The sequence below is a fragment of the Equus asinus genome, chromosome 12, assembly GCF_041296235.1.
Source record: "Equus asinus isolate D_3611 breed Donkey chromosome 12, EquAss-T2T_v2, whole genome shotgun sequence".
NCBI lineage: Eukaryota > Metazoa > Chordata > Mammalia > Perissodactyla > Equidae > Equus > Equus asinus.
This window is the reverse complement of record NC_091801.1, coordinates 48,016,052-48,031,095: the sequence shown is the minus strand read 5'-3', so window position 1 is coordinate 48,031,095 and position 15,044 is coordinate 48,016,052. Positions and strand designations below refer to the sequence as shown.

General features: G+C 35.6%; 1 protein-coding gene across 9 annotated transcripts in view; it reads right to left on the bottom strand.

The window, feature by feature from the left end:
* The window catches only part of VPS13B (vacuolar protein sorting 13 homolog B), a 781,052-nt gene that overhangs the window by 161,893 nt on the left and 604,115 nt on the right, over nt 1–15,044 (bottom strand). For 8 of the 9 annotated variants that reach the window (XM_044743909.2, XM_044743903.2, XM_044743907.2 and 5 more), the window contains one exon: nt 9,205–9,600. In XM_044743909.2, the coding sequence (XP_044599844.2) occupies nt 9,205–9,600 (396 nt within the window). The remainder of the gene's footprint in view (nt 1–9,204; nt 9,601–15,044) is intronic. The other variant, XM_044743908.2, reaches the window with a different exon arrangement.

Sequence of the window (15,044 nt, the reverse complement as noted above, 5' to 3'; positions counted from 1 at the left end):
CCACCTGCTAACACGTGTCCTTTCTCTAAAGCACCTAATGATTTCTCATAGGTGAGATTTCCAGTCTCCAGGAACTCTTATCCACTTCTCAAGGTGAGACCCGTAGTCCAATCCAAACCTCTTCTTTTGGACATAAGAAAATGAGAAGTATCAGGAATAGGATTTTTTTTTCTTTCACAGAAAGAAAGGGAGAATTACTCATGAAAGATGAAAATGGCTACTGAGTTGGCTATTTATACTTATACTTGGCCCTTGTCTGGGAAGGGTATTTTTTAAGAAGAGTTTTAAAACTCTTGGATCCTAGAAAAACTAAACTAAAAATACCAAACAGTGACTGAGGATATGCTTTGCCTCTTTCTTCCCCTCCAATATGCCACCGTACTTACTGTTATTACAGTTGTGTCAGTTTACTGGAAAAATAAAACTTGATTGGCTCTTGCGGCTATGTTTAAATAAAAAAATCAGACTGGCAGATCTGACTGTGCATATTGGAAAGTGTATCACAACCTTCCTACAGAGGAAAGAACAACAGTAAATACATACTTCAAAAGTTTCTTAGATGGATACAGTAGCTGCTTAATTTAATTACACGAGGAAACTGCAGATAAATCTATCCTTATTTTAAGTCACATGGATAGAAGAATTGGTATAAACTTAAACAATGATGAAAGCAAAATGACTTGCTAACAAGTAATTTACTGCAATGGCTTAGAAACAAGTCTTGATCTACTCAACCCAGGGTTTTTGTTTTTAAAGGAAGATTAGCCCTGAGCTAACATCTGCTGCCAACCCTCCTCTTTTTGCTGAGGAAGACTGGCCCTGAGCTAACATCCGTGCCCATCTTCCTCTACTTTATACGTGGGACGCCTACCACAGCATGGCCCGCCGAGTGGTGTCATGTCCGCATCCGAAGCGGCGAACCCCAGGCCACCGAAGCGGAATGTGAGAACTTAATTGCTGTGCCACCGGGCCGGCCCAATCCAGGATTTTTAAGATTGGTATAACAGAAAGACCAGAAGCCAGAAGATATGTGGTATAGTCCCCTCCCTATCCTTGCTCAGAATATCTCTGGGCAAAAGCACTTAATCTCTCCACCCTTAACTCAATCAGGGAGTTGGGACTAGCTCAGAGGGCCTCAACCCAGGGTTCTTTGACACGTAGGGAGTCCCACATAGTAATAATGTTCCAGGAGGCATTTTCAGTATTTCAAAGAGCCAGAAAGAAATCATGAATTTGTCTGAGACAGGGCTGGGGAGGCATACTAAAGCTTTTATTTGGGGTTATAGTCATATTAAGTTGTGTAGTCATATTAGCTATCTAATCCTAAATGCAGTGTGTTTGGATCATGAGGTCCGTGAGAGAAAAGGATAAAAAATGTTCTTGATAAATAAAAGCATGATCCTTAAGACAGTTTTCAGCTCTAAAACTTAGTGATCTATAACCTCAGTCTCATAGGGTATGACTGAGTTGGGAGAGGAAGAGGGAGGAAGATATAAAAAGACCAATACTTACTGAGGAATTTAATACATAAATTTGTGCCATGGAATGTGTAGGGTACTCTGCATATATTATCTCACCTAATCCTCTCAACAGCCCTGAGAATTAAGTATTTTTGCCTTCATTTTGGAAATGAGTTATGTGGTAACTTTTACCACAATCAACTGCCAGTAAGTAGCTGGGCTGGGATTCAGATTCTGTCTGCCTCCTTCCAGCACCAATGCTTTAGAAAAACTATTGCTATTAGTTAGTTCTTAGTAATTTCATTTTTCCAATTGGTGACAGAGTTGTGAATAAATGCTTTTTCCTGTCCCCAGCTGTCTTGCACAGCCTCAGTATGTTATGCCAACATAGCCTTCAGGTCCAGGGGCCCAGCCAGAGAGGAAAAGAACATCTAAGATGTGTCTTCAGTCACTCATCACTGACAGGGTTGCTTTGCCAGAAACTTTCCTAGCAAATAGCCTCTGGCTGATATGGATGAGAGGGCAATTTGCTGTGATCACAGGCAAAACTAAATGCTGTCATAAATTAAGTAAAGTGGGGAACAGAGATCTACTTCTAACCTTCTCTTTTTCTGCAGTCCCAGTGCTGGGGGCTACAACAATTCTTGTCCACTTTCCCTAATACTAACCTATAAGGTGCTATCATCAGGATACAGAGGAGAAACTATTAAGAAAAAGACCTCTAGTATTTAATTACTAGGACTGGAAACTTTCTTCTCCAATGGCACTTTGCACAGTGAGGTATCTTCATGTTAACTGATAGCATTTTTGTTGTCTCAAAGGTCTTTTCCTCTCCTGCCCAAGGAACACTCTGTTTTAATATGTGTATATGTGAAATTTTTATCAGTTGTCCTTTTTCTCCCCTGAATGTATCTGAAACTAGAGAAATGGTTCTTTACCATACCTTTGTTAAAACTAGGAGAAGAAATAGAAAGAACTGACTTTTTTCTAGTACGTAAGACACACAAAGTCCAGTGCAATGATACACAATTCTAAAATATATAACCCAAGGCCAAAAGTTTTCTAGTAGTTTAGATTAAGTTTGGAATTTGGTAACTAAAAACAATATGGAGAAACAGACTAATTTAGATAAAGACAAGATTTGAAGGCAGATATACTTGGAAGAGCATAATAACTGTAGTGGATTTCTCATTAGAAGGGAACAGAGTCTTATGAAGACTTCAAATTCCCCAGGAGAACCATATTTACACAATTAACAATTCTTTTGTTGAAAACAAGCTTTCATTATTGCATGTGGACACACGTGGGCTGTGTAAAAATATAAGAGATGAGTAACACACGTAAACAGAAAGTAATGATCTTAAACAGGCCAAATCCTTGAACTCGTCATTAATAAATGTCTCTCCTGTATTCAGCTACCCGGGCTGCTGGGAGCCTGTTTTCTTCAAGTACTTCAAACACTGAAATCCAGGAACATTTATTATTTTAATCCATCACAGGCAGTGCTTGATTTAACTTTATTGGTTGTGGTGGTGGTAGTAGTTATAAGTGGGGGTACAGCAATGTTCTTTTACACATCATTTCAAAAGGGCTTAATTATATTTTATAGTGTGGGCCAGGAATTCTGCTTGTTTTTTGTCTAACAAGGTTCAAATGGAGTTCAGGTCAGTGATGAATCAGAAGAAAAAGTCAGAGATGGTTATCTCTCTGAGATGAGCTCATCTCCCTCTACGAAAGGCTGGGCAGGTACACCATGTTCACTACACCACAGCGCAGGAGAGCGCTCTCACAGCCTAAGGTGGTTGATTTTTAGATGATTTTTACTTTTCATGCAGCCTAGACATTAACACATCTGAAATTCAACCTAGTGGTTATCTTCTAAATTTCCGAAATTACCATCTTACGTATTTTAAAGGCTTCCCATTGGAATCCAAAACAGCTATAGTAACTACACAGCACTGAAACAAAAAATGTACATGAAGAACAATAATCACATAACAGACATTTAAAAAATTGCATAAACCCTTTATCTCAGAAAAATTTAAATATCCCAAATGCAAGATGTAGAAAACTGAATTAACATAATTTAGTTAAATGAAAGAATAAGTGACTACGTAACATGGTGTGAGCACATATTTCTACCAGTGGGGTTTTTTTAAACCTTCATAATATTTTACCTCTGTTTTTGAGGATGTGAAAAAAGATCATTTCTAAGATATTAGTATTAATATTGCTTATTATTGTCCTAACTTCTATCTAATCATGTATTCAATAACAATCACAGCAAAAAGAATAAAACTTATATGTTGGAATTTCTTCTTCACTGCATACGATTTCTAAGAAGAATAATACAGCAGAATTACTCCCCAAGTGAGTACCTTAAACATTTATGGGATTTATTTCCAACTATAATAGAGAAATAACACGGGACATTATTTTGAAAAAAAAAGTTAGTAGAATTTTACTTTTTCTACTTATTTCCCATTCAATTTTTAGAACTTCCTATTCCACTTTTTTTTTTAATACCTCAATAGTCCACCAGATAGAAAAATATCACTGTTGAAAAACATCAAGTGATCTACGGGCAATTTAAGAGTGAAAAAAGAAGGGCATGCCAGTTCATCAGTAGCAACTTTGGACCTTGTTATAAAGTAATAGGAGGGAATCTGACCAGGATTAATAGTGGTACTCAGTTCTGGGATGAGGGGTGTCATGTTTCACGGACTCTAGGCCATCTGTTCTGCCTGCCTACATTTTACTTCTGCAAAACTATAAACCTACCTCTACCTCTGGGACTACAGAAAGGCATTAGAATTCCTCTGCTTTTCATTATCACAAGATTCAGTAACTCATTTCATTGTCAAGATAATCCCCTTTTACTCTTTCTTTTGCGCTTGCAGGGTATGCCAAAATGACAAATAAAATCCCAGATGTTACACACCCAATGAGGTCTCCACCTTTCCTTGAGTGTTGGGTTTAAGCTACTTGGGACACAGTGTCAAAAATGACAAGACCCTAAGGCCCACACCCAATATTCATTAAGGTTTGTTAGTGATTTGTATAGCTGTCTACAAGCTGTACTTCCACTTCAATCCTCAGTGGCTGCTTAAAAGTTAAAGTTTGTCCTCTGGCTTTAACTGTCAAAGAATTCATTTCCTATTGTTCAGGCATTGGAAAGAGACCCTATTTCTTCTAAAAGTAACAGAAGTCTTTGGGGTGTTGTAAATGGCTTGTTATTGCAACATATTATTTTAGGTAGTCATATCTAATTTAATGTTTTATTTCCCCTTAGGCTTACTTGCATTTCTGCAGCATCCAACAGCTATGACAACGCCTTAAGAAATTTTTCTCAGGAGATCCAGTTAACTATGGAATGAAAAGCTGGAGCTCCACTTTGTATCAATTAACGACCTGGTTTCACTTTCCAGTACATGAAAAGGAACTTTAGGTTCTTTACATTTTATTGGTCCTGAATTTGGTGTACATGAGAAGAGGCATTTGTATATGTGAAAAATAATGTGGTTATGCCTTCTTGCTCTCTACTTTTGTTTATACACAAAGATAAGTACATCTGGATCACAGAGGCTTGGGTAGTGAAAGTTATTTAAACCACAGCTCTCTGACTAGAAGGAGTTCAACTTATTGTTTTCTGCATGGATGAAAAGTCCCCTAAGTCCCTATAAAAAGGGAATCCTTGCAACTTTTTCCCAATTCTGATTAACATGCCAGTCAAGATGGCCTCACTTAGGCTCTTCCTCCAACCCTCTGTGACACCTAACTTGCTCATATCCCATTTCCCTTTTCCTTTTCCACATAGAGGTGCTAATCTAAGTGCCCCTGAGAAACAGCACAGCAGCCTAAAGTACACCTATTTCACAGCCTAAATTGTGTACCCTTGTTTGCCGAAATCTAAGGAGTGCCGCCCTGATAGAGCCATAATTTACTCTGACAAGGGGAGCTAAAGTCTGCAGCTCACTCCCCACCCTGCCTGTGGAAAGTGCTACACTGCTAGTTCAGAATTTATAGCTACACACTTATGGTTTCTCCAACGACATACTTCAAACAACAAAAAAGATTGTGTTGCATGTGTATGTGGGGGTGAAGGGGTTATTTTTAAAAAGAACATACTACAGAAAGGGACGGATTTAATGGATAGCAAAAGAAATATTATCTGCCTTAAAATGTTTCAGAAAATAAGATATAATTTCTAAATGAGATTAATTTTGTTATTAAAAGCACAATCATAAGGTTTCTTGCAATATTATGCCAACTTTAAAAATATAAGCATTGCCGTCTACTAAAATCGGAACTTTAGAACCATTTTACCAAAGACATATGGGAGAACATAAGTATTCTAGCAGAAATACAAGTTGGGTTATTATAAGTCACTGTTATACTAGCATCTGCAGAGTGGAATTAAATAAAAAACCACGTCCCTTGAAACTCTCATAGTTTAGGGTCGCAGAATAGTACAGGAAGCTAAGAAGAACTTGTAGACTCTTTCTTTAAGTAAAAAATATTTAACCATTTTGTTTCAAATGATGAAAACATTTCCATCAATAATCTGTTTATATTTAGCTGTAAAAACCAGTAAATAAATATGAAAGCATTTCAGATTTAAATGTATTGACAATGTCTTAGGAAGAAAATTAACTTTCTCCTTTTACTCTTTTATTATTCCCTTTTCCCATACACTTCTCGTAAGCTAATGACAGTTTAGATAATAAAAAATATACTCATTAGGCGAACTCAAATATTTTTTGTACCTTTCAGAACTGAGGAAACATGCCTACAACACATTCCCAATTGTGTTTCTCTAAATATTACTTAGAACATAGATTCTTCTAGCATTACAAATCTATTTCAGCTCCTAAATTAAAACTCATCTGGAAAGGGCCATTTTACCCTGTTTATATAACATTGTCACATAAAGAGTGTTAAAAAAAATATTTCACTAAAAATAGCTTGCGTAAGTTAGGGATTAGAGTAGTTTCTGCTGCTATAATTGTGCCTTTGTAGTTTTTTCCATGATGTTTTTGCACAGTGTTTTGGACTGTGTTTATTAAAGTCAGCACATCAAAAAGGATCAAAGAGAAAGTAAGTGAGAACCAAAGAAACCCCAAGTGTGTTGTCTCATTGGGGAGTTATGCAGATTCGCATAAACAAGTGCAAATTGTTGAGGTTTTAATGAAAATTTTCTACAATTATTTTATCTTGAGTCATTCTATACAACAACATCTGTACAGCAGATGGCTATACTGTACCAAGGCAATGCTCCTTTTTCTTTCTCTGTTTAATAGTACATCTGAGATGACTACTTTTGTCACTGTGCTCAATTTGGTTCAGCAAATAATCTGAAAAGTGCAGCTGCTGCAGATGGTCACAATAGTTATATAAACTGTAAAATCAAAGACACAGTTAAGTATTTCTGTATTAGATTCAAACGGTAAAAATCTGACATTAGGTCCGTTGAGCTCAAAGATATACTATAAAATTTTTGGTTGAGTCCAGAATGTTGCCACTTGAAAGACACAAAAAGAAATATGACTACTGGTAGGAGGTTTCTTTGCAGGGGGTGGAAATACTTTCTACCAGTTACCAAAACACACCTTGAACGCACATTTGCATATACTTCATCTAAGTTGCAAAGCATACAGTTTTAAGATTCAACTGTACAATGAAATTAATGCTCAAAGCTTAAATTATAGTTTACTTTTACAAAGTTTTGCTTAGTTAAAATTTATTTTTGAAAATTATGTAGTAATCTCTCAATTACAATTTCTCAGAAATCAGCCTTCAGCAATAACTAGAACTTAACACAATCTTATTTCACTTAATTATAATTTTTTATTATTATTTTGCTGACTTTATCCTCTTAAACTGAGCAATGTAGAAATGTAGAGAAAACAGATTTGGTGTTCACCATGCTCTCATAATAAAATTGTTCCTATTAAATGGCTAATTTCAACTTGATTTGTTGACACAACCATTTTAGAATGTTTGCTGGACCCTACGCATTTGAGTTGTATAAAGTATATCTTAGTCAAAGCTATAGTTTCTATTTCTGTGTTTAACTAGATTTAAGAGCATAATTGTAAAAGGACTAAGACCAAGAAGTTTTTCTAGCACGAACAGAAAAAAAGTTACAAAAACAGAATAAGTCTACTACCATGTATAGCTCAGTGAGAGGATTTTAATTATATTTTAGAGATGTTTAATGAGGACAGACACCATTAAAAGTGGATAAAATATGAGTGATAAATGAATAAAACAAGAAATGAGGATGAAAAAAGAAAAGGGCCTAGAATTGAGTACAGTACACTTAAATCCTTTCATTCTGTTTAACCTTTTCCTGCTATGATTAAGATACAACTAGAAAGGCATGGGAACCGGCCCAGTGTTGTCTGGGTAGCAATTTATTTGTGGATAAATCAGACATTGTAGCCTCCAGTGTTTTACAGGCTTTCATGTCCCACGGACCTTACATTTTTCATTTCTAACTTTTAAGACAATAAAAAAAAATACAGTGCTTTTAGCTGGCTTGGTCACAAATATTTCTAGTGAGAAAGAAATAGTCTATTTTTTGGCCTAAAATTCATACTTCTTGACTATAAACTTTTTCTTTCTCTCTTAAACTACTGTGACCAAGCTGGCTACTTGGAACAAAGCTACAGTCTCCAGCTGCCACTTAATTACTTTTTAGTAAGCAACTAAGTTGCAATAGTTTCAGGATTTACTTTATCCCATGTACTACCCACCTCTAGCCCCAATTCTTTCCTGCAAATTAAAGTGGAAAAAAATTTTCCCTTTTGCTTTTACTTTCAAAGTAAAATTTCTGGCATTGTGCCCTGAACTTTTACAGTAGCAGTTTCCGTGATTGAAAATTGTTATTTCCCTCCTGAACCTTGTCTTTTCTCTTCTCCTTCTCATATTCCTTCTGCCTACCCTTTTCGATTCAGTGTGAAAAAGCACGTAACAATTTAGCTATGGTAACAAAGAGGAAAATGAAGATGTCACTGCCTGTTAATTTCTCACCTCTCCACCAATCAACAACATTCAGTTTGGAGGGTCCACACCTCTCCTTGCTAGGCTGGCACAGAAGCACAGCCTTTTCTTGCCAGCTCTTGCTGCCTGATAATCCTCAATGGCATTGTCCTAGAAAAGCTGAACCTTGGCTTTTATTACACTTTGTGCAGCATGCCTGCCACCAGAGCAATTTTTCTTTTTAAAATAATTAGTAACCAGTGACTTAATTTAGTGCATTGGAATCACCTGTAGGGCTTGTTGGACACAGATTTCTGGGCTCCATGCCCAGAGTTTCTGATTCAGTAGGTCAGCGTAGGGTCTGAGAATTTGCATTTCTAACAAGTTCCCAGGTGATGCTGATGTTGTTGGTTCTGAGACCACACTTTGAGAACCATTGCTCTAAAGGTTCACAAAACTTGATACTCCATTGTTTCAGTACAGCAATTTTAGGTGAAAAGAAATTTAGGAATGAACAGTTCTACAGACATTTGTAGGAAGACATTTGAAGAGGTAGATAGAACAGTTTACTTTCAGGCATTAAAATAGGCTCAAAGGACTGTTATAAAATGATCTCTTAAAGTCACAAACCAGAAATGTCCTCATCTCTAATGGCCCTTAAAACTTTTAACCTCTACATAATATAAATCTTCAAAATTACACATTTCCAGTTGTTAACAAGTCATATCGTCATCTCCCTCTCCCCTTTTCTGTGACTTACCAGGTACTTTCTGTGCTGCTTTGACGTTAAGGCTTCCATGGAGGGTTGATAAAGATGCTAACAGGCATGGTTTATTAGGATGGGGGACAGTTTCCATGGAGACCACAATCTGAGTAGTATGGACAGAAATTTTTTGAAAGCAGGAAACAGTTCTCCACACGTTTTCTTGAAATGGAATCTTTTGTGCTCCATCACCATGAACTTTAGGTTTAGACAACTTTCCACGGTAACATTTGGAGGCTGGTAACTCATCCTTATTCAGCATGGTGTATGACAGGGCCGAAGTCTCTTTGTTGTGCACACTTTTTATCTTTTTTAAAAAATGGTTTATCTGATCCAGCTTAGTAAAACTCAGGTTTGCTTTCAAAGGCTTTGATATATCCAAGTTGATGTCTGCTATAGAATTGAAAAAGAGAAGAAAATCATTGAAGCTCTCTTATCGAATATAAGCCTTTACTTCCCTGTCAAGCTCCTATTTAAGTTTCCCAACACCTGTATTATGGACTCATTAGGATGCCAGATGTTGTAATTCTTTTACTCATCACCTAACTATTCTTTCCATGTAAATTACTTGAAGAAATACTTTCCCTTTACTACTTACATGACTTCATTCCCATCTCAATCCATGTGACTGTCAGTTTCTGATAGAGCGAAAGCCACACTTGGACATTTACTTCTGCCCTCCCACCTTGAGGCAAAATCAAATAACCTTTCCAGTTTGTTACTGGAACTGGCTTTCTTTCTTCTAAGGTAAAAGTACTTCCCCTAGTATCTAGCACAGTGTTTGACACAAATATCGGTATTTATAAATATTTGTCCAACTGACTAATTGAAGTAGCCTCCCCTACCACTCTCTGATCAAGTATATGTAGAAAATGTTTTCCCTTTGTGACTTGCTAAAAATCAGAAGGGTCCCTATATCTTTACCTACATTTGCATTGATAAAATTCAAATACCTCATCCAACATAACATGGGTAAAATGAGATTTCTTAAAATCTGCAATGTTCCCTGCTCCCCATATTTTTTAAACTGGAAAAAGTACCCTAACTTAAAGGAATTATTATTTTAAACATCTCATTGACATATTAACTCACATACCATACAATTTACCTATTTGAAGTGTACAATTCAATGGTTTTTAGTATACAAACAAGATTGTGCAATCACCACCAGTATTTAATGCCAGAACATTATTATCACCACAAGAAGAAATCTTACACCACTTAGGGGTCACTCCCCACCCACTTCAGACAACCAGTAATCTAATTTCTGTCTCTATAGATTTGCCTAGTCTGGACATTTCATATAAATGGAATCATAAGATATGTGGCCTTTTGTGTCTGGTTTCTTTGTTAGCATAATAAAAGTTTTTAAGGTTCATTCCTGTTGAAACACGTATCATCAGTACTTCATTCCTTTTTGTGATTGACTACTACTCTATCATATGGATATACCACATTTTGTTTATCCATTATCAGTTTCTAGACATCTGGGTTGTTTCCACTTTTTAGCTATTATGAATGATGCTGCTATGAACATTCATGTGCAGATTTTTATGTGAACATGTTTTCAATTCTCTTAGGTATTTACCTAGCAGTGGGCTTCCGGAGTCACATTTGATATAGCCATCCTAGTGGGTATGAAGTGGTGTCCTATTGTGATTTTGATTTTGACTTCTCTAATGACTAACAATGTTGAGCATTTTTCATGTGCTTATTGGCCATGTGTATATACATATATTCTTGGAGAAATGTCTATTCACATTCTTTGCTCATTTTTAAATTGTGTTGTCTTTTTATTATTGAATTGTATGAATTCTTTATATATCCTGGATACAAGTCCCTATCAGAGATAGGATTTGCAAATATTTCTTCCCATTCTGTGGATTATCTTTTCAGTTTTTTTGATGGTATAATTTGGAGCATAAAAGATCTTAATTTTTGTGAAATCTAATACATCTACTACTTTGCTTGTGCTTCTCGTGTCATATCAAGAAACAATTGCTTAACTCAAGGTCACAAAGTTTTACACCTATGTTTTCTTTTATGAGTTTTATAGTTTTACCTCTTACATTTAGGTGTATGATGATTCTTAATTAACTTCTGTGTATTGTGTGAGGTAGGGGTCCAACTTCATTCTTTTGCATGGGGATATCCAATTATATCAGCACAATTTGTTGAAAGGTACTTTTAAAATTTTTTTTTTATTGAGGTTATGATAGTTTAAACCTTGTGAAATTTCAGTTGTACATTATTATTTGTCAGTCATATTATAGGTGCACCACTTCACCTTTGTGCCCACTCCCCACTCCCCTTTCCCCTGGTAACCCCTAATCTGTTCTCTTTGTTCATGTGTTTCTTTATCTTCTACATATGAGTGGAGTCATACAGAGTTTGTCTTTCTCTATCTGGCTTATTTCGCTTAACATAATAGAAAGGTATTATTTTTGACTTGTAGAATTTGGGGTACTGAAAGAGGCTGGCGGGAAAAATATTTTAGAGAAATTGAATGGTTCAAACAACCCACACATTTACTTGTTTTGCCTACATACCCTTTTATATGGCCTTCCAAATTCTGTGGCCTCAGAGAAAATAACACCACCTTATACTACAATAATAAAAAAGGAACCATCTTAACAGATGATAGCAACAACAGAAAAACAAAACAAAGCTAAAGCTAAAAAAGCTTTAGCTTTTAGCTTGAAGCTAAAAAAGAAAATTATTTCAATCACTTTGTCGTACGAAAGACAGGATAGTTTTTTCCATTCCATTTCATTATTCTTTACCCTCACATGTGTTTCTCAAAAGGATAAAAGGGCTTGCGTGTGTCCATGGCTCTTCTAAGTAGGGAAGCCCACTTTAGGCCTAAGTGTTAAATAACTCTGTTTACTTTCCACTCTCCATAGCCCCTCCAATAAGGGAGTAGAACATTTATACTAATACCTTTATTGGTGAAATCAGGGTGGCCCCTTCCGTAGAAGGTGAAAAAGATGGAATGTTACTCCTAAATATTAGGGAAGCCCACAGATAATCCTGATCTTATTAATATCAAACATTGTGATCTAATTAATATCAAATAAAAATTAGGGGCTTTAACAGCTAGACAAGAGTCAGTTAAGTCAGTAAAACTCAAAGCACAGGTTAATTTGGCACCATCCAAAGTAGTTTAATTACAAGAGAGAATATATTCTATTATATGACTTGGTTTGTATTACAAAATAAATTTTAAAATAAGGTTCCTTTTTACCAGTAGAGGTCAAATGCTGATAATTCAGAAAAAGAAATGTGTACTAAAAATCAAATCATATTGGTGAATTTCAACCATGGATCTATTTAAGTTATTAATCTTATCCTACCAAATATAATTTCTTTGAATAGTCTGAAATCAGAAAGATCCATTTCCCAAAGCTACATCAAGGAGAGCTCACAATATTTACTCAGTACAAGTCTAATACCTCAAAATGGAGATGGCAAATACGTAATTAATTACAGTTGCCTGTCTTGTTCTGTCTTTCAGAGTCATGAATCTCTATTAGGCCACTAGTTTGTACATGCATAATGATTAACCAGGACTCAACACATTTTAGGAATAAGAAAATCTGAAGCAATTTCTTGGATCTCCCTTTCTTGTACAGTTTATCCCAAAGAGTGTCAGTGTGATTTTAAACTTTAATAACTTCAGAAGCATAAATGCTACAGAATTATTCTAAAAATAATTTGAAACTTTAATTATTTAAATTTCTTATACATTACTTTTCTTTCATGAATTTGAAATGTGAATTTTTAATGTTAATTTTTTGGGATTTGGTTTCTGGATGACTCTTTCTCAGACAAGTAGATTGGTAAAGGAAGTCGTCTTATTTGGATGCTTCAGTCACTTTCCTGTGGAGTTATGTCAAAACTGTTATGCATGCATCAAAACTTCATTCTTTGGGTGATTTTAAACCTAGGAGTACAAATTCAATCACTCAGTCACTGAACAGCAGCTGATGAAAGGTTTTAAAAAGTTCAAAAATCTAGTAGAGCTATATACTTAGCACAAGACAAGTGTTAACTTTTATAAGATACAAATTGATATTAAAACATTCAAATAATTTACCTTTTAAATGTTTTCTTGTACGTTTGTTTGCATATAGTGCAACCTCTGTGTAACGTGCTCTCCACACAGCCACAGAGTCCCTCACTCCCTCTCCCCTAGAGCTAGAGTGTTGAGCCACATTCCTTGCAGAACACATCCTATTCTATGTGTAAACTGAAGATCTGGGGCAGTCTCGTTTGGGTAAGTTGGACAATACTATAGGCCAAGAGCCCAAAAAGCGAGTTGAAACAAGGCTATACTGTAATACTACGTATTCGTTTCAAAAGTACCAGGTCGATGGGCCAGCCTGGTGGCATAGTGGTTGAGTTCGCATGCTCTGCTTTGGCGGCCGGCCCCGGAGACCTACATACCACTCATCAAGCTATGCTGAGGCAACATCCCACATACAAAATACAGTAAGATTGGCACAGATGTTATCCCAGCAACAATCTTCCTCAGCAAAAAAACCAAGGAAGATTGGCAACAGATGCTAGCTCAGAGCCAATCTTCCTCACTTAAAAAAAAAAAAAAATGTACCAGGTACATCAAGAGACAGGAAGCATGCACCAGAATGAGAAACATTACAAATGAAACAGCGTCCTTTATTTGCTGCATGAAGTCCATTAATATGTGCAAATCCTTCAACTAAAATCATGAAGTCATTTGTCACATCTGATAAGTCAACATATCTGTACTACTACTTTTATTATCCAGCATCTCTAGACTTTCCCATCCTTGAGCTAGCCAGGCACTGTTTTTGGCAGAAAATTAGTACCTTTATTGTAAATATTTTCAGTCTCATAACGATAGGAAGGTTATTTTTATAAATGGGAAAAATTATGCAACAAAAAAACTCTGGCATTTTTAAATATAAAAAATAAAAATAAAAATTGAGCAATGTATTTTCTGGTCTTCTTTTTTGCTTTTAAAAATAATGATGAAAAACCTTAACCTTATTATTAAGATGAAAACATTAAAGAAATGAACTAGAAAAGTTTTATTCAATAGAGACAAGTGGGAGCTATATAAAATAATGTCTTACAAGAACTGGAAATACATGGATAAAGAACCAGGCATAGATTGTTAATATGGATTTAGTCCGATTATTATCAGATTCTTATTTTAAAGGGTTCAGACTTTTTTCATAATCCTCACTGAACTTTAATAAAGGGATGATTTTCAAAGTTTAGATTTTAAGAATATGCAGTAATAATCTCCCAGCTGAGTCACCTATTTCTCTGCCAGATCTAATTTCTCACCATCCCCAGAACATATTCTGTATCTTTAAGTTACCAAGTAAACACATGCCTGTCAATTATTAGATTCTAATTACCCTTCAAAACTTTCAGAGCAGTACCAGGAAACAGAATGATGGAATGACTATTGAGTTAAAAGGAGATTAGATAAATACAAATAAATTACACTTATTTTATGTCCCCATCACCCTAGGAGATGACTTAATAGTCAAAGAAAAAGAATCATATTGTAGTAATGAAATCAGAGAGGGAATTCAAGCCCCAGAGGTGATTCCCCTAAGTTTATGTTAATGCACACCTTGTAGGGGACGAGACATCAACTGGAAAAGTTTCCTGAAAACTGTTCCAGCTATTTTCTCATTTACAATGTTCCAACTTTACTTGACCCATTAGTCATCATATTACTTACTTTCATAATGTATTTTGAAATCTATTACCAAAAACCCAATGGATTCAATATGGCTTGTTATACCCAAATCATAACATTTATGAAAGAAAACTTCTTT